This window comes from Megachile rotundata, chromosome 14, assembly GCF_050947335.1.
Source record: "Megachile rotundata isolate GNS110a chromosome 14, iyMegRotu1, whole genome shotgun sequence".
Taxonomy (NCBI): Eukaryota; Metazoa; Arthropoda; class Insecta; order Hymenoptera; family Megachilidae; genus Megachile; species Megachile rotundata.
Genome location: NC_134996.1, coordinates 8,575,795 through 8,602,877, shown reverse-complemented (window position 1 = coordinate 8,602,877; position 27,083 = coordinate 8,575,795). Strand labels below are relative to the sequence as shown.

At 33.5% G+C, this 27,083-nt stretch overlaps 1 protein-coding gene and 1 long non-coding RNA gene across 2 annotated transcripts in view; one reads left to right on the top strand and one right to left on the bottom strand.

Moving 5' to 3' along the window:
- LOC143265802 (uncharacterized) overlaps positions 1-22,259 on the top strand; it is a 192,579-nt gene extending 170,320 nt beyond the window's left edge. The window contains exon 3 of the long non-coding RNA XR_013040506.1: positions 22,234-22,259. This is a non-coding gene — a long non-coding RNA (uncharacterized LOC143265802). The remainder of the gene's footprint in view (positions 1-22,233) is intronic.
- The window catches only part of LOC100881058 (uncharacterized), a 283,887-nt gene that overhangs the window by 125,523 nt on the left and 131,281 nt on the right, over positions 1-27,083 (bottom strand). Inside the window, exon 3 of the mRNA XM_012288797.2 lies at positions 14,437-14,572. Coding sequence (XP_012144187.1) covers positions 14,437-14,572 — 136 coding nt within the window. The remainder of the gene's footprint in view (positions 1-14,436; positions 14,573-27,083) is intronic.

The following is a 27,083-nucleotide window of genomic DNA, read 5'->3' as shown; positions in this document are numbered from 1 at the left end:
GAGATATATGAGGAATATAACAATGCGTTTGATAGTGCGTGTAACAGTGCGAGTTACTGTACTGTGCGCATGCGCAAAATGGCGTCCGCAACATGGAGGAGAATAATCTTTCAATTATTCGCTGTCGCTTTATTTAACTAAAAATTAGTTTTTATCGTACCTTCTACATTTTGTTTACTATAGAAAAATCAATAATATTGCTGTTTTAGTAATCTGTGTAAAATTCAATTAAAGTTTATGAGATATATGAGGAATATAAGAATACGTTTGATAGTGAGTGTCGCAGTGTGAGCTATTGTACTGTGCGCATGCGCAAAATGGCGTCCGCATGGAATAGAATAATCTTTCAATTACTTGCTACTTTAACTATCTTTATTTAACTGAAACTTATTACAGTTTTATCTACATTTAATTTGCAACACAAAAATTAATAAAATATAAAATTCACCTGCAACCTTTTAGTCTTTATAATAAATACAAAGATAATGAATTTGATAATATGTTTGATACTCTTGCAGAAAATGAATGTACCGTGCACACGCACCTTACATGCAGCAAACTAATTCAATTACATACTATCGTTGTTCGATCAAAAGTATCGTGTTATTGCAGTTTAATATTTTTCAAATTTAATTTGCAATATGTTACACATATCGCTGTTTCCGTAGAAATATGTTATTCTTGAAATATTGCGAAGTATAAATTTTTTCCGTAATATCACCGACACGTTTCCAGGAAATGTGTAGGTTCATTGTATAATTTATTTCAGAAATTCGAGCTATTCATTAAAAATCCGGGAGTTCATTTATTTGCGAGAATAAAAGAACGGTATTAAATTCAAACGTGCGTGAAAAAAACAACAGTGTGTAATGAGCAGCGAATGAGAAATTTAATGGTAAAAAATAGCTGTTCAAATGAAGCGTCTGTCTCTTTGACCCGCCATTAACGGATCGGGTCGCGCGGTTATTCGATCGATAATGAAGTTCGATCGGGTTAAAAAGAATTTTTAAACGATTTTCCAACGATTTCGTTTCAGTTTGAAATGTTCCACGTACGTCGTTTAACCGGTTGATAAACGCATTATACCTGCCTCCAATTGGCGAAAAAAGGGAGAGTTAATGCAATTCCAAGTCGTCACAACGAACAGCATGCAATTGCAGCTTCGCACTCTGACTGAACGAAAACAAGTTCAGTCAACAGTTTCGTAATCAATTAACTGCATCCACGTAATTGGTGGCAAAGAGTTATTTTATCACTGACACAGAAACATTTCGCTTCTTCTTTTTTACTTTTCATGTTTTACCGGCATCGGCAAAATTACGCTGCAGTTAAATGGCTATCGAAGTACGATTCTTCGTCAATTGTTAATTGCTGATGTGAAGTCACACAATTCAAGATATAATCATTCCCTGAATACTTCATTTGATACTGAATATCATTCACGACGATTTTATTTAGTTCAATTCTATAGATTAATACGAGATGATAATTTATCTGCTGAATATTTATTTTCTCTGCAATGTGTTTTTAATATGAAATTTTTCGATAGTGGAATATTTTAATAATTTGTATTTTATTCGATGAAATTTTATCTTGGTTTGAAATCTTCATTATTTTATTACATCTAAATAAATCAATTCTGGGATAAAATATGAAGATCTACTAATTTTTTTCTTGAAAAATATAATTAAACTAGTGTTTAAATAATGTAGTGAATGTCATGAATAATATTATATTATTTAATAGATTTAATTTACGTAATGAATTTCTGGACCTCTGCACAAGTTGTAACAACTGACCACCGTTCCAGCTGAGTGCAAAATGGCCGCCGAAAGATCCACAATCCTCACAAAAATTCACAAATATCACATTTCTAATGAAGAAATGATGAATAAACTAATGAGGAAAATTTGTAATTCATAATTATTTTAAAGCGTAAAATTACATTTACAATTTAAAAAAATTGTCAATGATATCACATAAATATTACAAACTGTATAAAAATAATAAAACTAAATAAGGAAGACAATAAAAGTTTCTGATAAGGTGACAAAGAATAATGCAATAAAAATGCATAAACAATATTACCACGGTAAGCATACAAAGAATAATAAGACATTACCCTACTTAATTATTCTCCTAAACTTGTCATGTATGAAATGAACGCTGGAGACCCTCCACGTGTCACGTTGTATAATTAATGTATTAACACAAGAAAATACAAAGTGAACAAACAAGAACAGTAACTTGTATGACGAGCGAACATTATCTTGTAACAAGGAACAATTAAGTACACTCTTTGGAGACAGTTAATTAGTTTCTTCGTGCTACTAAAATTCATTCGAAGATGAACGAGAACTTCAGAACTTCAACTATGAGAATTGATTAAAGTTCAGCCAGCACGCAAGGGATATTTTCTCGGTGTACTACCTCTTGTCTAACATTCTTACTGACTCCAGAAATCGATTGACTGGGTAATAGAAGTTCATAGTGTTTGCTGTTAAAGAGTGATCGATCATAATCATTTTATATGGTTAAACTCATTTAGAGATTAGGTTGAGATTTTTGATGGGTGAAATTCTTAAGAATGAAAGCTTTGGGATAAAATATCTATTTGTTTAAATTTCCAAATGATTATTTTTTTCAAGTTTCCTTCAATTCTCAAGATGACAATTTTGCAAATTTTCAAAGCCTTGAATCTCATGAATCCCTACATCCCCAAATCCTCATATCTCCAACTCCACATATCCCTAAATCCTCACATCACCAACTCCACATATCCCCAAATCCACATATCCCAAATCCACATATCCCCAATTCCACATATCCCCAATTCCACATATCCCCAATTCCACGTATCCCCAATTCCACGTATCCCCAATTCCACATATCCCCAATTCCACATATCCCCAAATCCACACATTCTCAAATCCACATATCCCCAACTCCACATATCCCTAAATCCTCAGATCCCCAAATTCTCACATCCTCAACTCCACATATCCCTGAATCCTCAAATCCCCAAATCCACATATCTCCAATTCCACATATTTCCAAATCCACACATTCCCAAATCCACACATCCCAAATCCACACATCCAAAAATCCACACATCTCCAAATCCACACATCCCCAAATCCTCACATCCCCAAATCCTCACATCCCCAAATCCTCACATCCCCAAATCCACATATCCCCAACTCCACGTATCCCCAAATCCTCACATCCCCAACTCCACATATCTCCAAATCCTCATATCTCCAAATCCACACATCCCCAAATCCACATATCTCCAAATCCTCACATCTCCAAATCCACACATCCCCAAATCCACATATCCCCAATTCCACATATTTCCAAATCCACACATCCCCAAACCCTCACATCCCCAAATCCACATATCCCCAACTCCACGTATCCCCAAGTCCTCACATCCCCAACTCCACATATCTCCAAATCCTCACATCTCCAAATCCACACATCCCCAAATCCACATATCCCCAATTCCACATATTTCCAAATCGACACATTCCCAAATCCACATATCCCCAACTCCACATATCTCTACATCCTCACATTCCCAAATCCTCACATCCCCAAATCCTCACATCCCCAAATCCTCACATCCCCAAATCCTCACATCCCCAAATCCTCACATCCCCAAATCCTCACATCCCCAAATCCTCACATCCCCAAATCCACGTATCCCCAACTCCACGTGTCCCCAAATCCTCACATCCCCAACTCCACATATCTCCAAATCCTCACATCCCCAAATCTTCACATCCCTAAATCCTCAAATCCCCTAATCCCCACATCCCCAAATACCCAACCCTCCATAAACCAACATCAAAATATCCCCAAACGCAAAGATTTTCCATCTCCGCAAATCTCCATATTCCCAAACACGCAAACCTTCACAAACCAATATTAAAAAATTCGCAAATAATAATATCTGCAACCTCCCTATATTCCATCTCGTCACAAACACAAAGGTCCGCAATCTTTCATTAAAATCTCTAAACATTTTCATTTATCAATTTCGGCCGAATTCCCGTTTCCGCGCAAAGTAATAGAATTTTTTTTGCAGCATGCAAAGGTCCACGCAATTGAATTGAACGCGTTCGATATACGGCTCGTACGAGGTGAAATTTGATAAAATCAATTTTGCGTAATTGTTTGCATGCCGGCCAAAATCTATGATAAAAATGCCATTCCACGTGCTGAACGATGAAAACGCTGCACGAACACTCGAGCATACGTAGACGAATATTTTCCATAGTAACATTCGTATTCTTACCGCGTTCGCTTGAAATTCATAGGCCATTCGAAGAAGCGACCAAGAAGAAGCATCAGAATTATCATAAATTCCACGGTTCTTATTTCTTTAAACTATTCTTGTGGATGGATGGTAGCGTTCGGTCAAATAAACGCGTCCAAACTTCTTATACATATCAGGTTTATAGATCTAGTTCGAAAAATAACATTTCTCTTTTTTGGGATGCGTTGGTTATGTTATCCGTTGTGAATAAATATTTTTGGGACGTGGAGACTCGTATTAGGTCATTTTTGTTTTAAATTAGTAATATGTTGTTTTATTTTATGTTAGATTACATTGTATACATCTGTATACATATGTACATGTACGTACATGTGTATGCACATATGTATATTCATGTGTATATGTATATAGACATGTATGTTCACATTACACATACATATATGTATGTACATGTGTATGCACATATGTATATTCATATGTATATGTATATAAACATGTATGTTCATATTACACATACATATATGTATGTACATGTGTATGCACATATGTATATTCATATGTATTATGTATATAGACATGTATGTTCACATTACACATACATATATGTATGTTATGCCATGTCACATATATATGTGACGTATGTTACACATTTGACATATGTTACATATGTGATTTGCAATTAATATTGCAACATATGTGACATATGTTACATATTCTATATGCAGTATTAATTGCAGGAGTCACATTTTAACAATCTTAAAATGGTATACTTCATATTTAAAAACATAGGACCAACTAGAATTAATAATGTACAAAAGGTTGGAATGTAGCCAATTGAACCCAACGAATTTCCAAAAATTATTTTGGAAGTAGAACGATAGAAAGGAACTTCACGTTTTCTAAGTTAACTTTGTACATAACATTATCATATAAATAGTGAAGAACGAAAAGAGAATGTACGCAGTTCAGACGCAAAACAATATGGTGGTAATCGCGTTCGATGCGCGGGAGATTTGAAACGAGTTATATGTATTTGTTTATTATAGCAGTAAATTAAGTTGTAAAATAATTTTAATGTGTTCTACTGTACAGAATAAATAAAATAGGAATTATTTATAAATCTAAGTTAGTAGTTTTATATGTATAGGTAGAGAGTTTCATAAAATTTTAGTTGAAAAATTGAACTAGTTTGAATTATTTATAAATCTAAATTAATAGTTTTATATAGGTAGAGAGTTTCACACAATTTTATTTGAAAAGTTAAACAAGTTTGACAACTAATAATTTTCACGTTAAAGGTAGATCCATTGCGAGGGTAAAATAAGGAAATAACATGAAGAAAGTTCGATATCACGATTCCTCCTCACTTTAAGCTCCATTTAAATTAATCGCTTCGTCTTCTTTGATGTTTATTATGTAGATTCTTTGTTCTCCGGCAAAGTACTCGGCTCAAAGAAGCAAATTTCTTCTTTATTTGAAGAGTTTTTAAAGGATTATGTTCAAGACAAAGGGAAAGATTACGTTTTTTAAGATTTTCATTTAGCGGCAATCAGTGGTATTGTCATTCGTATATTAAAATTAAAAATTTAGTATAATCTTTTCATTTAGGGTCTTAATACGTAATATTATCAAACGAACTGACGTTAATATCGTGAATAAAATTTCCCTGCAGTTACTTTACAGACCAGATGATAAAACGCAATTAAGTGTATTACCATTTAATATTAAATGAAAAGTACAAATGTTACTGTTTAGCCTTCCTGAAATTTCGCAGCAATTTTTTATAAATAGCTTAATATTCTGGATGAAGTTTCATAGTAATTTTTATTGCGAAAGTTATGATGAAAGAACGAAAATGTATTATTATTTTAGGTTGAATGAAAAGAGTAAAATTTGTTCATCTGGAAATGTGAAATTTTATTGCTTGAGGATTTTAAATTTTCGGGGGTGGAAAATTTGAAAATTTGATATTTTGTGAATTTGGTATTAACAAATAGATAATTTGAAAATTTACTAACTACGAGAGTTGATAATTTAAAGTAGAAGTTTCAAATTAAAAAATTTTGAGACGTGGATTTTTCGATAGCGAAAAATTTGAAAATTTTGTATGTAGTGACTTGCAATTAACAAATAAAAAATTTGGAAATTTACTAACCTAAAGAGTTGATAATTTAAAATAGAAGTTGCAAATTAAAAAATTTTGAGACGTGGATTTTTCGAAAGTGAAAAATTTGAAAATTTGGTATTTCATGACTTGCAATTAACAAATAATTTATTTGGAAATTTCCTAACCTAAAGAATTGATAATTTAAAGTAGAAGTTGGAAATTTAAAAAGTTTGTGACATGAATTTTTCGAACCACCCAATTTGGAAGTCAAAAGATTTGAAGTTTCAGAGTATCTCGTTCCATTTATTTCCAAGCTGAACATTCCGTACCAAGTGCTGGATTATCAACTTGTTACGATCTTACAAGTAAATGACATGCTTGAAATTGTTATCACTCTACTTCATTTCACGATTTCGCAAGGTTGTCTTCCTCCCTTTGAGGTTCAATTCTATGTATTATAAAATCAGTGTGCGGGGACCCAGCAAATTGCTAGATTACAGAAATTCTAGGGCAACCGCTGCAAACCACAACACATTCTCTTATTGTACCTTGCATTTCTTGTTTCGGGAAATAAGCAGCGCAGCTGCGATGCTCACAATTATTACTAATATTTTAGTTGTAAAATTATTCTCATGACATCTTCAACATTTCTAGCAAATTGCGATATTAGTAATACTAAACCAATTTTAGATTTCAAAATTCTTGTAAAAGTTAATAAATGATATTCGAAGAAATTTTAATGGAAGAACGAAAATATTATTATAATATTCACAAGTAATTAAAAACTCAATAAATGACTAAAATAGTACATATTGTGTAAGCGATGTGGTATGCGCCATTTTGTAGTTCAATGATGCATGAAGAGCAGAAACATTTTCATTACAATTTATTTAAAAAGTAGTATAAAATATAAATAATGTTTAGTAAAAGAAAATATAGGTCATATTAAAATTTTATCTGCAATCATATTTAAAACCGAAAGTCATTTACTTTGAAAATGATTGTCCTTTTTAGGTTATGTTTGCCAAAACCTCGTCATCGATTTTTCATTTCATGAAATTTTTCGTTTACAAATATTATACAAGCTCTAGATATATTTTAGAACTAAAAGTTGCTACCATTAATAGAAGACGATCAAAAAAGAAATAAATAACATTTATACGAAAAAAGTTACTTCAGTTTGAAAAATGTATAGTAATTCAATCGACTCAAAGTTGATTTCTGGTTTAGACGCGCGCGAGATTGAAAATTGATTATTTTTCAGTAAATTGGTTTCTACGGAAATACAAAATTCGAAACAGGTTATTGTTATGAAGTCTCTCGCCTATGTGCGGGAGATAGAAATCCAAAATTACTTGAAATATTGAAATTGGTTGTTCTAAAAATTTGTTTAATACTATAAATTATAATGAAAATGAATGAACACTTGGAAATTTATATATCTATAACTTATTGTATGAATCGACTTTATCACTGTATTTAATTTTCAAGATGAAGGTTTATAGAGGACGCATATGTTGCGTCACTAAAATCAAATAGTACAGAATGCATTTTTTAGAATTATAATACTGGCAAGAAATATACTAACACAAGTATAATATATCCATAATATGTATTATACACAATGTGTGCATGCAATATATTGAAATAGTGTAATATAATAATGTAACATAGAGTTATGTATACTAACAAAATATACAAGGGTGTCTCACAATTAGTGCAGGTCCCTGAAATGGGGGGTAAGTGATTCTGAATAAGATTTCCCCTTGCAAAAATGGGGTTTGAAGCTTCATTTCTGAATTATTAAGGAAAAACACGGACCAATCAGAGCGCAAGGATTACGCATGCGCAGACGCGAGAGCGACAGCTTCGAGCTAGCGGCTGAGCGCGTAGTACTTACCACGCGTTGTATTTACCAAGCACTGTATTTACCACGCGTTCTTTACCACGTACTGCACTTACCACGCGTTGTATTTACCACGTGCTGCACTTACCACGCGTTGCTTACCACGTGCTGCACCTACCAAGCGTTATATTTACCACGCGTTGTATTTACCACGCATTGTATTTACCACGCGTTCTTTACCACGCATTGTATTTACCACGCGTTGTATTTACCACGCATTGAATTTACCACACGTTGCTTAGCACGTGCTGCACCTACCACGCGTTGTATTGACCACGCATTATATTTACCACGCGTTTTATTTACCACGCACTGTATTTACCACGCGTTCTTTACCACGTGCTGCACTTACCACGCGTTGCTTACCACGTGCTGCACCTACCAAGCGTTATATTTACCACGCGTTGTATTTACCACGCGTTACATTCACCACGCATTGATTTCTTACGCGTTGCACTCACCAAGCGTTGAATATACTATACGTTGCATTTACCACTCAGCTGCTAGCTCGAAGCTGTCGCTCTCGCGTTCGCGCATACGTAAACCTCTGATTGATCCATGTTTTTCCTTAATAATTCAAAAACGGAGCTTCAAACTCCATTTTCACAAAGGGAAGTTTTGTTAAAAATCACGTCTTTTACCTCCCCTTTCCAGGAGTTAGAGTTGTGAGACACTCTGTACATCTGTATGTAAATTTGAAATACCTCAAAATGTATAACTATATCAACTCAAAGTAACCATCATTATCCAATACTTTCTACCGAAATACTTCACGAATAATTTGAAAGATATTAAACATCCAGTACAGATAATCGATCACAAAGACGTGACGTGTAATATGAAATCCTCTGTCCGAACGTAAACTCGTCTACGATTCAATATTTAATCAGACACGTTAAAACCAACCCGTCGATATTTAAAATGAACGTCGAGTATCGTCGATAAAATAATTCTTCTCACGTCAATCTCGCATCGAAACAATGGATATTTGTTGAAACGAGCAGTGTCCAGTCGGAAACAAAGTTCGTTATCGTTCGGGCGATCGAAAACACTGGCGAAACTTCGACATCGTATCAAAATTGCGAGCGTCGTAAATGCCCTTTCGTTGCGGAATACAAGAGCCGGTGATGGAAAACGCGATAGACATGTGCCACTTTATAAGACGAGTTCACAGCCCTTCGTACGAATTCTGATCGAATAACGTTCCGCTCGATTTCAAGTTATATTCCGTTCCCTATCTTGATCCCGTTTTCTGCAAATAGGCGCCAACGCCATTCAACTTCGACGAACGTGCAACTCCTCAGACACGCTGCTTGCAAACTGCCTGATAGCGCGAAATAAAGGGATGCTATAAAAAAAAGTCTTGCTTGGGACAATTGGCCGTGTATGAAGTATTTTCGGGTGGAAACCCGTGGAAAAATTCGATCACAATATCCACGCTGCTCAGCATAAATTGCAGATTCCTACGGATCCTTTACCGAAACTAGCTTCTACTTTTTCCGAGGAGACGCGATAAGAAAGAACATCGAACGAGTTTGAGAAGTATCGACGAAAAACTCGATCACTGCACTCAGACAAAAGCTGCTGAATAGTTCCTGACTTTATTTCTATCCTTTAGCGTTGATAACGAAATCTTGATTGATGCGGTCACGTGTTATAGAGGGCTGATAAGTAGAGGCTTTAGATTTTTGGATATTTGCGGTTTTTAGTGTGAGTTTTGGTATTGGGAGTTTTGTTAACTTTTGGGTGGTTATTATAGGGAAATGCTATAGGTGAGCTTTTAGTATGTTTTTTGGAGGAAGTCTGTTAAGTTCTCAGATTACAAAATTGTCGAAGTCTCAAATTCTTTGATTTCCAAATCCTCAAACTCTCAAATACTTACTTGTCAAATTCTTAAATTACCAAATCCACAAATTGCCATATTTGCAACTTTTCAAACTTTCGAATTTTCAAATTCCTTAATTGCAAAATTCTTCATTTCCCAAATTCTCAAATTCCCAAATTTCTTAATTACTAAACTCTTAATTTCCTAAATTCTCAAATTCCAAACTCTCAAATTCCCAAATTCTCCAATTCCCAAATTTCTTAATTACCAAACTCTTAATTTTCCAAATTCTCAAATCTACAAATTCAATTCCTAAATCCTCTAGTCCCTAAATTCCCTAGTCCCCAAATCCCCTAGTCCCTAAATCCCCTAGTCCCCAAATCCCCTAGTCCCCAAATCCCCTAGTCCCCAAATCCCTTAGTCTCCAAATCCCCTAGTCCCCAAATCCCCTAGTTCCCAAATCCTCAAATCCCCAAATACCCAAATTTTCCAATTTCCAAATCCCCTAGTTCCCAAATCCTCAAATCCCCAAATACCCAAATTTTCCAATTTCCAAATCCCCAAATCCCCAAATCCCCAAATCCCCAAATTCCCAAATCCCTAAATTCCCCAATTCCTAAATCATCAAACCTCCAAACCTTCTCATCCCCAAATCTTCCAACTTACCCAAATTCAAAAGCTCACATCATTCCCAAAAGAATTGTTCCCCATGTTTGTCAAGCTAAAATTTAATAGTTCACATACAGATAAATATTTGAAAGGATTCCCTTGATAAATGCAACACACGCGGTAAGCTTTTATCGCAACACTCTCTATCAAAGCTAGAGAATTATTTGTAAAAAAAAAGGAACGATGTAACTATGAAACACAGTCAAAAAGTGCAAATATTTGCCCGAACTTTTTTCATCAGTTTTATGGAATGAATTCATCCATAAAGTTAATATTCACACTTTGTACAACATCTTGTGCAAACGTCTATAAATGGAATTCGTTTAACTGGCGAAGGAGAGTTATTAAAATGAACAATATTTATTACAGAATTTTTTACTAGGGTATGAGAGATATTAAATAAATATTCATCTTTTGTTGACGAGTTTTCTGAACTTTTATTGTGGAATTCTATACTGTTCAATATTTTCGGTTTTTGATATTGTAGTGAATATAATATTTTATATTGGTTAATACGGTATTAAAAATATTCTGTTAACAATTGTTATTATTGAATATTATTCAATACTATTCAATGCTATAGGTATCTGATATTTTGTTAATATAATATTGTCTATTGATTGCTGTACTATTAAAAACATTCTGTTAACAATATAACTATTGTTAGAGATAGTTGGAGTCATAACTGCAAGGTTAGCTCTGTCACAAAATGGCGGAGCGTCTCATAATGGCGGAGCGTCTCATAATGGCGGAGCGTCACAAAATGGCGGAACGTCCCAAAATGGCGGTGTCACATTTTACTTCGCATTTCGCACTAAATATTTACATAATAAATCTATAAAAACTTGACAAGTATATTTTATTCAACAAAATGTAGTTTAATACCGTTTGATAAATTTCTAACAATCGAAGTACATTAAGTTTCCATACTTCTCGTTATTTATTTCTTGCATTTGATCTTCAGGTTTTCATGACAGAAATAAAAAATAAAATTCTAATATACCAACATTACATGAGTTTATTAAACAAAATGTTTGCAACAATTCTTCATAAAATGTTCCATAAATGTCTCATAAGTGTCTTAACATTAATCCTATTAATGTGACTATCTGATTGAGAGTTACAATCATATAATCAAAAAGAAATAGTATGTTTTCAATCTACAATAAATGATTGTTCTTATAAAAAATAAACACTATAAATCAACTTCTACATATAACATAATAACAAATACAGAAGTACCAGCAGTAGTCTCAACATTCACCTAACTATAAACAAAATTTATATTAAATGAACTAAGTAATTATGTCAGAAGAAACTTGTCACTCACAAGAATTTATTCAATGAATTATCAAGTATAATGCAGTAATCTCGAAGGTCAAAAACAGTGTTCCTTTCGTACGGTTAACTGGTGTTTGCTGTCTTTAAAACTTCCACCTTTATTCACCTGCAGGTATTCGTTTGCACGGAACTTTGTTCCAATATTTACCTACGCAGCATTCTCAGGAAAGTTTCACCTCTATCAACTTCTCAGATTTGAAGTTTCAACTGAATTTCAGCGATGAATAAATTGGCACACGGGTATCGCGCTTTTACGAAATAACGAAGCAGGCCGCGGTAACTAATATTTTTCAAACTTTTACACGATTAACAAACAACTTTCGCGGTGGAAAAAAACAGAAGGGAGAAGAATTAAGGTGGAATAACGAACGTTTCAGTCGGTTGATTCACTCGACCTTTTTCGTGCTCGGAAAAATATGAACTTGCCAGAAAAATATATTATGAAAAGTTTTGGTTCAAAAGTTTTAGGTGCGTTACAAGACTTCAATTTTTTTTTAAGAAGTAATTTTGGTATTTGTCCTATTTATTCATAGATTCGTTAAACCTTTGAAGCTTTAGAATCATCAAAAACTTGAACAACTCACAGAAATTTATACCCAGCCATTAAAGAAGTAGGCAAACTTCAAATGCATCTAATTATAATTAACCCGCATAAATTAAAAAATCAATAAAAATCAGTAACGTTTACCGAGAATTTGTGAAACGCGTTAATACAGTGAAGGGTGTGCGAGGTATACTGATTAACCCCAGAAGCAACCCCTTTGATCTTCGCACGGTATACTCGAGGAAATTAGAAACACTCGAGGAATTTACGCGAGAGCCAGTTTCACGACTTACGTACATATATACAATTATGTACTTATGGATGTATATGGTCGGTGAGCGGCAACGTGTGCGTGTGGAATCGTTCGCGACAACGAGGCCGATTCACGGATTTGAGGGTGCAACTGGCTCGAATCAAACGCGAAGCGGTTAATGACGCCATCAAGGAGAAACTTTGCCCGCCAACTGCACGTCGCGCCGTGGAAATTTACGCAACCTAGGGATGGGCGTGAAATGTGCTCGGAAAAGGAATGACAGGAAATATATTGGATGTTTTGCAATCTTCGATTAGCGAACGTATCTTAAAAATTGCTCTTAGGATGATCAGGGTTTAGTAACATTAGATATTTCAGAGACCTTCAAACTAAATCTTTAAATAACCAAAGGTGTGCAACACGAAGTATGTACTTCTCTATGTCTTTAAATTTTCAAATATTTAAAAACATGTCAAATTTGATCATATATTTTTCTTCTTACTTGGACCAGTAATTATGAAAGGAGCTGTAGTTCAAGACCCTCAAACCAAATCTTTAAATAACTAAAGGTGTGTAACACTAAGCATGTACTTCTCTATGTCTTCAAATTTTCAAATATTTAAAAACATATCAAATTTGATCATATATTTTTCTTCTTACTTGGATCAGTAATTATGAAAGGAGCTGTAGTTCAAGACCTTAAATCTTTAACTACTTCAATTTCCATCATTCGCAAATTATATAATTTCTATGAACGACATTTCAAACAAAGAACAATTTAAATAAAAATGAAACTTCATCAATAAAAATTTCGTCATACTTCGACCAGAAATTATGAAAGGACCTGTAGTTCAAGACTTACTTAAATCGTCCACTACTTTAATTTCCATCATTCGTAACCTGTATAATTTCATAAGAATATTATATTTCAACCAAAGAACAATTTAAATAAAAATGAAACTTCATTAGTAAAAATTTAGTCGTGTTTCGACCAGAAATTATGAAAGGACCTGTAGTTCAAGACTTACTTAAATCGTCAACTACTTTAATTTCCATCATTCGCAAATTATACAATTTCTATGAACGACATTTTAACCAAAGAACAATTGAAATAAAAATGAAAATTCACAAGTCAAAATTTCATCGTATTTGGACCAGAAATTATGAAAGGACCTGTAGTTCAAGACTTACTTAAATCGTCAACTACTTTAATTTCCATCATTCGCAAATTATATAATTTCACACGAACGACATTTTAACCAAAGAACAATTTAAATAGAAATGAAAATTCACAAGTCAAAATTTCATCGTATTTGGACCAGAAATAATGAAGAAAGCTGTAGTTCGGTGACTTACGAATGCGATACACGCTCCTGTTGCGTGCAGAGGAAAGAGAAGGAAAGGAGAGGACATGTAGTGAGCAACGAGCGACGACAGTGTTAAGCACAAGCACACTGAATACGTCGAGTTCCCTGCGGTACTCTGTAATGTCATGAAGCATGTACTTACACACTACCGTAAGATTCTTCGAGACGTAGGCTGTGGAGAAGGTCGGAGCGTCTGCCGTAACTTCGCAACTGAATGTACCCGAGAGGACAAAGTCGATATCGCGAAGCGTAACCTGGCTCTTATTCGAGTTGTCAACCTGAAACAGAGGATACGTTATGTGACTGTAAGCGTTAACGGCTACAGAATGATTCTAGGGTTATTTACTTCTAAATGTTTCGGGGTTTTACGTTGCTATGAAGTACATTTCTCTTTTTGGGGATAATTGCGACTTAGGGCTAGTTTGGCTCTTTGATTTTTCATTGGTTTTTTTTTTTTGAGATTATGATGTTTTACGGTTAGAATGTTTTGTAGTATATTTTTGAGATTGATAGTTTTCAAGATTTTAGATTTTTGAGGCCATCGATTTTCACTTTGGTATATTTTTGAGGTCATTAATTTTTACCTTGGTATGTTTTTGAGGTCATCAATTTTCACCTGGGTATATTTTTGAGGTCAGCAATTTTTAGTTATAATGTACTTAAGGCCATCAATTTTCAAGTTATTTTATCCCTAAGATCGACAGTTTTCGAGTTATTATATTTTTGTAGTCCGAGTTTTATTTGGGAGAAGAATTATTTTTGGTAAATCAAATTTGGAAATTTAGAAATTTGATAACTTGGAAACTTGAGAGCTTAGAAACTTGAGAACATGGAAACTTGAGAACTTGGAAACTTGAGAGCTTAGAAACGTGAGAGCTTAGAAACTTGATAACATGGAAACTTGAGAACTTGGAAGCTTGAGATCTTGGAAACCTGAGAGCTTGGAAAGTTGAGAACATAGAAGCTTGAAACCTTGGAAACCTGAGAACTTTGGAAACTTGAGAACTTGGAAATTTGAGAACATGGAAGCTTGAGACTTTGAAAACCTGAGAACTTGGAAACTTGAGAACTTGGAAACTTGAGAACTTGGAAATTTGAGAACATGGAAGCTTGAGACCTTGGAAACCTGAGAGCTTGGAAAGTTGAGAGCTTAGAAATTTGAGAACTTTGGAAACTTGAGAACCTTGAAACTTGAGAACTTGGAAATTTGAGAACATGGAAGCTTGAGACTTTGGAAACCTGAGAGCTTGGAAAGTTGAGAGCTTGGAAACTTGAGAACTTGGAAATTTGAGAACATGGAAGCTTGAGACCTTGGAAACCTGAGAGCTTGGAAAGTTGAGAGCTTAGAAATTTGAGAACTTTGGAAACTTGAGAACCTTGAAACTTGAGAACTTGGAAATTTGAGAACATGGAAGCTTGAGACTTTGGAAACCTGAGAGCTTGGAAAGTTGAGAACTTTGGAAACTTGAGAACCTTGAAATTTGAGAACCTTAAAACTTGAGACCTTTGAAACTTGAGAACTTGAGAACTTAGAAATTATGAAAATACAAAAACATAAAGTATACCTAATTGAACATACCTAATTTCCAAAAATCGAAGTCAACAAATAAATATCTCCCAGTAAACAATTTCAACTGTACAACTTAGCACTAATTCCATCTGAATTAATCGACTCATCAAGGCTCTGAAACGTCATTACATACTTCCTTCGTAACATAACATCACTTAGCATCCTAAAATTAATATTCGAACAAATTATATTTTACATTAGAAAACTTGATGCATCACATCTGCGTAATTAGCGATAATTTCGTAAATCCTTCCAAACCTTTTAAATCTTGAAATGCAAAGCTGCTTTGAAGAGACCCTGTCCGTAAAGAGTTTGAAAGCTTTCAAAGTTTTAAACTGCAGACATTTTTAAAGTGGTATTAACATTTTAAATCTTGAGAGAGCTTTGAGTGCCTTGTATGACATATGTTTCTTAGTTATATAATTATGCTCTGCTGATGACAAGTGTACGTAGTACTTTGTAAGAAATTATTCAGATATATGTTTCTCATAATTTTCTTGTATTAAAAAAAATTTCAGTATTTCTGGTATTTTATTATTTTTTTCTTCATTACTTTTTATTATTATATTTTTCTATCTGTGGTGTTGTATTACTTTTTTCCATACTGTTATTTATTTTATTATTATAATTTTCTGAAATTATTTCTGACACAGCTACATGTTAAATTTATTGATATTAAAAATAATTGCTGTTTAATGTATAATTAAATTAATATTTTTTAATTTTTACATTATATATTTACATAACTTTAATATTCAATTTAATTAAAAATTTTTGGCATGAATAAAAGTAGAAGGTTTTTAAAATCTCCTAAAATTGTAATTATTAATAATGAATCATTAATATGAATTTTTAATAAAAATTAAATAAGGAAATTAATATTACAATGAAGTACACAAGCAATGTAAATATAGAATACATTTACAATACAGCAATTTTTGTTCCCAATTAAAAAATGAAAAAGTAGTAATATTAACATGAAAAATATTGGTGTCCGATTTCAAAATTGTTTCTTTTTTCATAAATAACCGTTGAAATTTATTTTATATTCTCTGAAAATTGTTTCACAACGAGGATTACACAACCTTATTTCAAACATATTGTATATTAATTTCATTTTATATTCTACAAATTCATCGAATTGTTATATAAATTTTCAGTAAAAAATAAAGTCAGTAATTTCCCATAATCTGCAATTTTTATTCAAAAATAAAATGTGAGAGGAATTTTGAGGAATAAGCAGCTCTTTAATTTGATATGTAACATTTAATGTAAATAAAATAAAAACAACGAAGCGTGATATCTTAATTCTTTTTCATTTTAATAAAAGCACTATTTGTTATAAACTAATTAATTTGAAGAAAATTATTGTACATTTTAATTATTACTTAATGTGAATTGTGTAAAAATATTTAACATATAATAAGTTATCACCCATGCAAGCAGATTTTCATTTTTATTTTTAAATTTTTAACAGAATATATTTTTTTCTATACTGTATAAGAATCTTTTCTTAAAATTTAATATATTTCTGTCTTGAAATCGAATAGAAATATAAATGATTAGCAGATATTACAACCCATGTAAACCGTAGAATTTGGAACAACTTAAAATTGATGTAACGTAAGTTAAATGTACAGAAACCCACGGCTTTAGATCTCCGCGGTATATTTTATTGCAGTACATTTGAAATCCAACTTTCCAGATGTATGCACATATCAGTTCAAGAAATGTTTTATATCACATAGGAACGTATCACGTCGTGTCATATTTGCAAAGTAGAAATATCAAAGCTTGAATTATATGCTCTCTCAAAGAGACTTTGAGAATGAACAAATATTTATTTACTTCGAATATATTTTGTACAAAATAAAGATGGGAACTGTGGATAGAAATTGGAAATTTGTAAAATAGCTATAAATTAAAAATGTAGGAAAGTAATATATGAATGTATGACATTTGTCAAATTAATATTTAATTATTTAATTTTCTTGAGTTTCCACGAGTTACATTAGAAATATATTTTAAACAAACATTTCATATCAATCAGGGTATTTTAGTGCTCTAAAGATTAGTTTTAGATATACATAACATAATTACATATATGTATAACATAACATAACATATGTGTAACATATGTGTAATATATATGTAACATATAACGTAACATATAATGTAACATATGTGTAACATATGTGTAATATATAGGTAACATATGTGTAACATATGTGTAATATATAGGTAACATATGTGTAACATACGTGTAACATATAACATAACATGTGTGCAACATATAACATAACATATGTAACATAACATATGTAATATAATATATGTAACATAACATATGTAACATAACATATGTAATATAATATATGTAACATAACATATGTAACACACGTTAATACACATATACACATATACACATATATGCGTATACACGTATAACATATGTGTAAAACACGCAATACATATACACGTCACATATGTGTAAAACTACAATAATTTTCTAATAAATATATTTTATAAAAACCTTCAGAATCCCACACAATGAATATAATACTCCATTCACATTTCAAGAACCAAAGTCCTCATTTCCCAATACGAATATATTTGAACACAAATTCAGAAATGAAACATTTCAACTCGATAAAACAGCGGTTTTATTTCAACTCAATTTCGGAAATGAAACATTTAAATTCAATAAAACAGCGATTTAAATTCAGCACAAATTCGGAAATTAAACATTGCGCCAAAGATGGCGAACGCGTTAGGACAATGATGCAGAAGCAGTTAGCAAGTGATTGAACAGACAATTCGAGGTGCAAATTGCAACGTGTGAATTGAACTCCCGTTTAGCTTGGGATTCGCTTGAAATAATAAGCTTTTGTTCGAGTATTCTGATCAATCCATATTCCCAGCATTTCGAAACGCAATCGTTAGTAATAATTTACGTATTACCGAATGCATGTTTATCCGTGCGCAGATTTAGCGTGGCTTGGGACAAAGAAGTGATGTGATTAAATTAACGCCATTCATATTTATTGTTTCAACGATGGAAAACACGTTCGAAATATTTGAAACTGCTATTGTCGGATAAAATTGGGTACTTAAAATTTTATTCTGGTAATTATATAGATGGAGATTTTTTGTCTGCTATGAAGAATGACTTATAGGTTAGAAATTAGGAAGGAAAAAATACAAAATAAAATTGTCAGATTTTAGACAATTTTTGTATAGTCTTATATTTGGTAGAAGTAATTGTGTGAGGTAATTTAGGAAAAATTTTTTCAAATTTTTGTTCGAAGGATATTGAGATAATAAATTTTTCAATTTATGTATTTAGAAATTTTTCAATTTATGACATTACAAATTTATAAATTCATATTTTCACATATTCACAAATTCATAAATTTACAAATTCACTTCAATTCAGGTTGATTGATCGACTGATTGATTGATTGATTGACTGATTGACTGATTGACTGATTGACTGATTGACTGATTGACTGATTGACTAATTGACTGATTGACTGATTGAATGATTGATTGATTGATTGACTGATTAACTAGTAGAATGATTGACTGCTTGACTGCTTGACTGATTGACTGATGGACTGATTGACTGATTGACTGATTGGCTGATTGATTGACTGATTGATTGACTCATTGATTGACTCATTGATTGACTGATTGATTGACTGATTGATTGACTGATTGATTGACTGATTGATTGACTGATTGATTGACTGATTGATTAACTAATTGATTGACTGATTGATTAACTCATTGACTGAGTAACTGATTGATTAACTAATTAACTGATTTACTGACTTACTGATTTACAAACTCATAGTTTTACAAGTTCATTTTCCAACTTTCCAAACTTCCAAATTTAAAACTGCGCAAATTTACAAATTCACACATTCAAAGATTCACAAATTCATTTTACAACTTCACAGATTTACAGATTCGCAGATTCACTGTGTTACAAATTCGTAAACTAAGATTTAAAAATTCCCTTTGTAAGTTTGCAGATCTAAAAATTCCCAAATTGACAAATTTCCAAGTTCACAAATTGACAAATAAATTTACAAACGTATAAATTTACAAATTTATTATTTTGTCAGTGTACTAATTTACTCATTCACCAGTTTCGAAACCAACAAGCCAAATTTACATAACCGTAAGTCAGTACAAGTTCAGCAGTTATTTACAAGGACTCTGCGCAAAGAAATTTAGCAGAGTTAAATATTCCCTCGGTATACTTTATTTAATAAAATCAGCAAATCCCTCCCTGTGGCAAAAAATGAAAAGCAACCATTTCCCGCAAAATTTGTTTCCCTCCACTGTACGTACAGCCAATCAAGGGTTAATGTCGACGCAGGGGTGGCCCAGATAAAGGGTGCTTTTTTTACTAAACGTTTCTTCCGGTCGGGTAGCGTCGAGAGCGACACTCGAGAAAATTGTCATCTTATCAGGAATTACCCTGCACTCGAGCAAATTGGCTCGATGAAGCAAGCGCAAAAGTCAGCACAGCAAGATATCCAGCGTTGAAGGTGGAGTTGAAGCATCCCCAGGGAGAAGAAGGAGAGGACTGTTTCATCGGCACCGGCAAAGCAAAATATGCATAATTAGCGGGATTTAAATAACGAAGCAAGAAAATATAGCGCAGCAAGAGTGGAAGAGACAATAACAAAGATGGAAGGTAACCTTTAACGAGGACGAAAGAAACGCGGAAGCTGAGCGAGGTGCTTTTTTACCCGCTGATTTATGTGTGTCGGAATGCACGCGATAGATGTTAAGTGGGTGTAAACTTAGAGGCGAGCATGGAAAAACTGTTCATTACAGAATTTTGGCCTTATTCTCGACGTTGTTCAGCACATTATTTCTCGTTCAACGAAACTTTGTTTTATGACTGCTTAATGCAGATCGTTTACTAACTTTATTTTGTGCGGATGAAATTGAGGTTTGGAATATATGTTATTGTTATAGTGTTAGACTATATATTATTATATTAATCTGTAGGTTAAATTAGGTTAATATTAATTTATTAATATATTAGTATTAATGTGTAGACTAATATAGGTTAATATTATAGGTTATGTTATTGTATACTACAGGTAATATTAGGTTAGTTAGAATATTAGTACAATTTACAGAGTAAGGAGCTAATTTATTTATAGTTTGTATTTTCTAAATAATATTTCTGCAATAATTTTGTGTTGTAATCTGTGACTTGTGAAAATTCACTATACAGAAGTATATTTATAATTATGAAATTATTAGTGATTAATGTTCCTCTGAACAGTAATTAGATATTCAGTGATAATTTTGTAAAATTATTGTAATTTGTAAAAATTCAAGAAGCAAAATTCTATTACAATTGCAAACTTATTATTAGTTATCATTTTTGGGAACAGTAATTACTTTTTATTTTCATTCATGAATTATGAATTTCAAGAAGCAAAATACTATTTACAATTAGAAAATTATCATCATTTCTTAGGACAATAATTTTTTAGTTATTTTATAATAATTTTTAGTGTGTATGTATTATGAAAATTATAAAAAAGTAAATAAATGTATTTATATTTATAACTGTAAAACTGTAAAATTATAAATTAACAAAGAGAATTAATGATAAGTGAAATATTATAATAATTTTACAAAATTGTATTTCATAGGTATTACCCCGAGAGCTTCTTGTTACAAGCTTACTTAAATCCTATTATAATCTTAGTTTAATTGACTCGAAACTTGAACCGAATTTATAATACATCTCCCAGCCCAATTATACATTAATTCCACAAAATAAACTCGACTTTTCTACAATCAAACTATAAATTATTCCAAAACATGTCAATATTATTACAACTTCTGAAAAGTAAGAAAACACGTTTCATTTTACATAATATTTACACTTTCATAGGAAACAGCAAGATTTAATAAAACAGATAAAAACATCCACCGATAAAAACAAAGCACAAAATCCAAGTGGAACATTATCGCGGCCGTTAACGCAGCCATGCAATGAACGCTAAAAAACTGCGCACGTATTTACACAAACGATTTTGCCTGTAAATAGAATTCGCGGAATGCTCGAAAATGTTTCCGAATGAATTCTACAAATCATACGCATTCGCTACTCCACCTATCTGTACGAAAAAGTGAGAAACAAAAGCCAAAAAACAAAATCAATAATCTGTGCGTCGCTCTCTTTTACCTGACGCTTCATACAAAAACTTCGCACTCAATGTCTAAAACTGAACTCAAAAAATTTCAAAATACTAAAGCAAAAATATATTCTCATTTTTTAATATATATTCTAATTTTGTTGTGATTCATCTATGCACTTTTATTTTACAGATTCGAAGACTCAGGTACAAATTTTGAGGTTATGTTTCATCGCTGGTGAGTAGCTTATAATTTTCAAGTTATTAATGCAATTTAATCAGGATTTCTGCTTCAACTATTTTGTGGAAGAAGTTTAAATGAAACATAAATGTGGCAAAAATATCAGCAATATTTAATAATATTTATAGGAAAGAAATATTGACAGTAATTCATTTTTAAATTTACACTTTACACTTTAGTGTTATCTGATAATTGTCATAAATACAGAGTGTCTCACAATTACTATAGGTCCCTGAAAGGGGGGTAGACGTGATTCTGAATAAGATTTTCTTTTGCATAAATGGGGTATGAAGTTTAGTTTTTGAATTATTAAAAAAAAGCACGGACCAATCAGAGCGTGAGGATTACGCCTGCGCAGACGCGAGAGCGACAGCTTCGAGCTAGCGGCGGAATGGTAAATTCAATGTATAGTATATTCAACGCTTGGTGAGTGAACGCGTAAGAAATCAATGCGTGGTGAATGTAACGCGCGGTAAATACAAGGCGTGGCAAGTACTATGCGTGGTAGGTGCAGCTCGTGGTAAGCAACGCGTGATAAATTCAATGCGTGGTAAATACAACGCGTGGTAAATATAATGCATGGTCAATACAACGCGTGGTAGGTGCAGCACGTGGTAAGCAACGTGTGGTAAATTCAATGCGTGGTAAATACAACGCGTGGTAAATACAGTGCGTAGTAAAGAACGCGTGGTAAATACAATGCGTGGTAAATACAACGCGTGGTAAATATAACGCTTGGTAGGTGCAGCACGTGATAAGCAACGCGTGGTAAATGCAGCACGTGGTAAATACAACGCGTGGTAAGTGCAGTACGTGGTAAAAAACGCGTGGTAAATACAGTGCGTGGTAAATACAACGCGTGGTAAGTACTACGCGCTCAGCCGCTAGCTCGAAGCTGTCGCTCTCGCGTCTGCGTAATCCTCGCGCTCTAATTGGTCTGTGTTTTTCCTTAATAATTCAGAAACGAAGCTTCAAACCACATTTTTTCAAAGGGAAATCTTATTCAGAATTATGTCAGCTACCCCCCCTTTCAGAGATTCACATTGCTTACACGAGTACCTTCAGATGAGATCTTACTTATGCGAGAGAAATCCTTAATTTAAAATTCCTATTATACAATTTAATCTTAATTCTTATTTAACTCTTTCTGCATATACATAACCTAACCATACATATCTGCTTAATAACACAGTAAGTTTATAAACAAACAGCAAAGATAACTCCAACAGCTTAAAATATAAATATAACCAACAAAAAACTCAGCAATGACCATATCTCATAGCAAACAGAATCGCGTGTATAGTAATCCACTCGCATCCATAGAAAGTATATCCAACACAAAGCTCCATGTAATTCAATATAAAAGTATACACGAGTTGCATCCAGTGGCCATTACAAAAAGATTGAAGTCGTCCAAATGAACATTGCGTGACAGAAACGTGCACAGAACGACCTACTAACAGTCCACGTAATTCTTTCCAGCAGTTTTTCGAAATTTCCAGTTTTCACGCCACGTGACGCCATTGCACATAACTCTCAGTTACCGAACGACAGAGGGCAGTCGCATATGCGGTACAACGATAAACGTAAATGGCGTTCGCTGTTCACAGATCGTTCGTTCGACCCCGAAACAACAACAACGAGTCCAGAGACAATCTTGTTTTCAGATGCGTAAACGCAGTGTGCAGCTCGGCGGTTTCGAGAAAACCGCCGGACTGCGGGACTGTGTGAAACCCTGTTGTGCAACTACCTACGGAAATGTTCGAACGATGATAAAAGCGGACTGTTTTACGCCGATTACAGCGGTCAAGGATGCTGTTAACGAGCGTAGGCCAGCACGATGTGATAACAACCGCATATTTGAACCGTTTCTAACGGATTGGGCAGGAAATACCGTGTGACATTGCCCGATGTTGCATGCGATCGATTGCGCGGATTGTTGATACTAATCTGAGTAGGGAACATGGAAGAGTTGGGTAGTCGGAGAAAATATGGGTTAGAGTGGGCAAAGTTTAGAAATTTGGAGGTTGGGAGATTTTGAGATTAGGAGTTTGGAAATTTTGGGAGTGGAGGGAGGCGAGTGGGAATTTAGGTGGTCAAGGGGGACATTTGGGAGTGAGGGAATTTGGACATGTGGGGGTTTGAGAATGCGGGGATTTGGGAATGTGGGGATTTGAGAATGTGGGAATTTGTGAGTGTGGGACTTTAGAAGTGAAGGAACTTGAGAACTTGAAAGAACTTGGCTCCAAATCTCCACATGTCTGCCTTTCCACATATCCACATCTTCACATGTCCATATCTCCACATGTCCACACCTCCACATGTCCATATCTCCACATATCCACATCTTCACATGCCCACATCTCCACGTCTCCAAATTTCCATATGTCCATATCTCCACATATCCACGTCTCCACATGTCCACATTTCCAAATCTCCAAATCTCCAGATCTCCACATCTCCATATATCCACATCTCCACATATCCAAATCTCCAGATCTCCACATCTCCATATATCCACATCTCCACATATCCACATCTCTACATATCCACATCTCTACATATCCACATTTCCACATATCCACATCTCCACATATCCACATTTCCACATATCCATATCTCCATATATCCACATCTCCATATGTCCACATCTCCACATCTCCAAATTTCCATATGTCCATATCTCCACATATCCACATCTCCACATGTTCACATTTCCAAATCTCCAGATCTCCAGATCTCCAGATCTTCACATCTCCATATATTCACATCTCCACATATCCACATATCCAAATCTCCAGATCTCCACATCTCCATATATCCACATCTCCACATATCCACATCTCTACATATCCACATCTCTACATATCCACATTTCCACATATCCACATCTCCACATATCCACATTTCCACATATCCATATCTCCACATATCCATATATCCACATCTGCAAATCTCCCATCCAACTCACCTTTCCAAATTTCTAAATTTGCAACCTAAAGCACCCATAATCCTACCTATAACGTACCGAAGGTAGTTCAGACAGTTTCAATAACGTAAATCACGTGCCAGGCGTAACTTTACTTGCAGCAGAATTACCGTTAAATTTAAACATTTGCAGAAGTATAAATTGTAACGGTAGCTTAAAGTGGTATGTCACATCGTTGCTTTAGTATGTTTGAGTTACAACAGGCGTATCGCGTTACTCCGAGAGATTACCCCGAGGCCCGTCTCTATTCTAGAAGTTCCGATGTGTTCCTTAATGCCTCTCATTGTCGCCAGAAACAGAAACAAAATGTTGATATAAGTTGTTTCCATTGAGAAACTACAGGGTCAAAGGAAACAGCGGACGATTCTCTGTTTCGGAACATGTTGTTGTTTACGTAGAGCTTTGTGCTTTCAACTGTAAAGATAACAAGCAAACATTGTATTGGAGATACAGATGTCCTGTAGTCAACGTATGCTTTGGAGGTATAAGTTGGGAAAACACGTTGTGCATTAGGATTATTCATACAAATTGTTTTTATTAATTATTTATCATTAATAATTTGTTATCTGTTCTTTCATATGAAAAACTGTACGGACTTGATCTAATAGTAAATTTACACTTGAAATTAAATAAAATATATGGAAATTTTAGCCAAGTAAGCATATACATTGCTTGAATAATAAATAATAAAACGTTTATTAAATATTACTGTTAATTTAGTTTCTTCGTGTATGATTAGTTTGGGAGAATTAAAAATGTTATTCTGTCTATGAAAAACCGAAGACAAATATTTTGTTTCAAAAATATTGATTTGTAATATTTTAATGATACGAATATTTCAGTTCAATATTCTTATATTAATAAAACATTTTATTCTAATTTTTTTATTAATTTTTGAACAGTATTACATTTCGATATCTTTGTGCTTAAAATAAACTATAATATTCTACAATTTCATCACACATAACAAAGAAATGTATAAAAGCAATTTGAATATTGCATTTTCCCGCGCATTTATGATGCAGATGTCAGCACTGTGTGAATTCGTGGCAACCTAACCTCTTCTACGCAAAATGCTGTTCTTCATTCTGTATCACAATTGCTAAACTAGTTCATATATTTTCCTATAACTTTTTCATCCGATTCCAACAAAAATAATTTTCAGAAAAAAAATACACCGACTTCGAAATGCACTAAAAAGTATAAAATAATTTCTATTTCCTAATGAAGTAATTTCTATTGCTTTGAATCATACAATTACGTCACAGATATGAATTAAACCTATTTACTCGTTAGGTAGTATATTAAATACATTTCAACCTTTTCGGAGGCGGCGCAAAAATAAAAGATTTTCTTGAACATGTCAACCTTTGGACAGCCGAACATAGGCAATACTTGTATAGCTATTTCTTTTTCTATAGATATAACTTGACAGCACGCCGCGAAGTAGGTGTTAATGCGTATAGAATGTAACTATGGTCTATCTAGCCCTTTGCGGACGGGACGGTTCGAAGTGAACCGTATCGTGGGGCCGAACTCCTGCCGCGATGGTCATTAAAAATTGCCAGCGCATATTTCTGCTTAATCGCGGTTTTCGTTCATAGCATTCCAAGTCAAATTCTGGACATATTGTATGTACATGCACAGATTTACGTGCATGCACACATGTACGCGTTTCTCGGCTCTATCAGTTGTTTTCGCGGAACGCATAGTTAAGTTTCTCGGCCATAGCCACGCATTTACGTGGGACACATATATGCGTTTCTCGGCTCAATCAATTGTTTTCGCCAAACGCATATATGAGTTCTTCGGC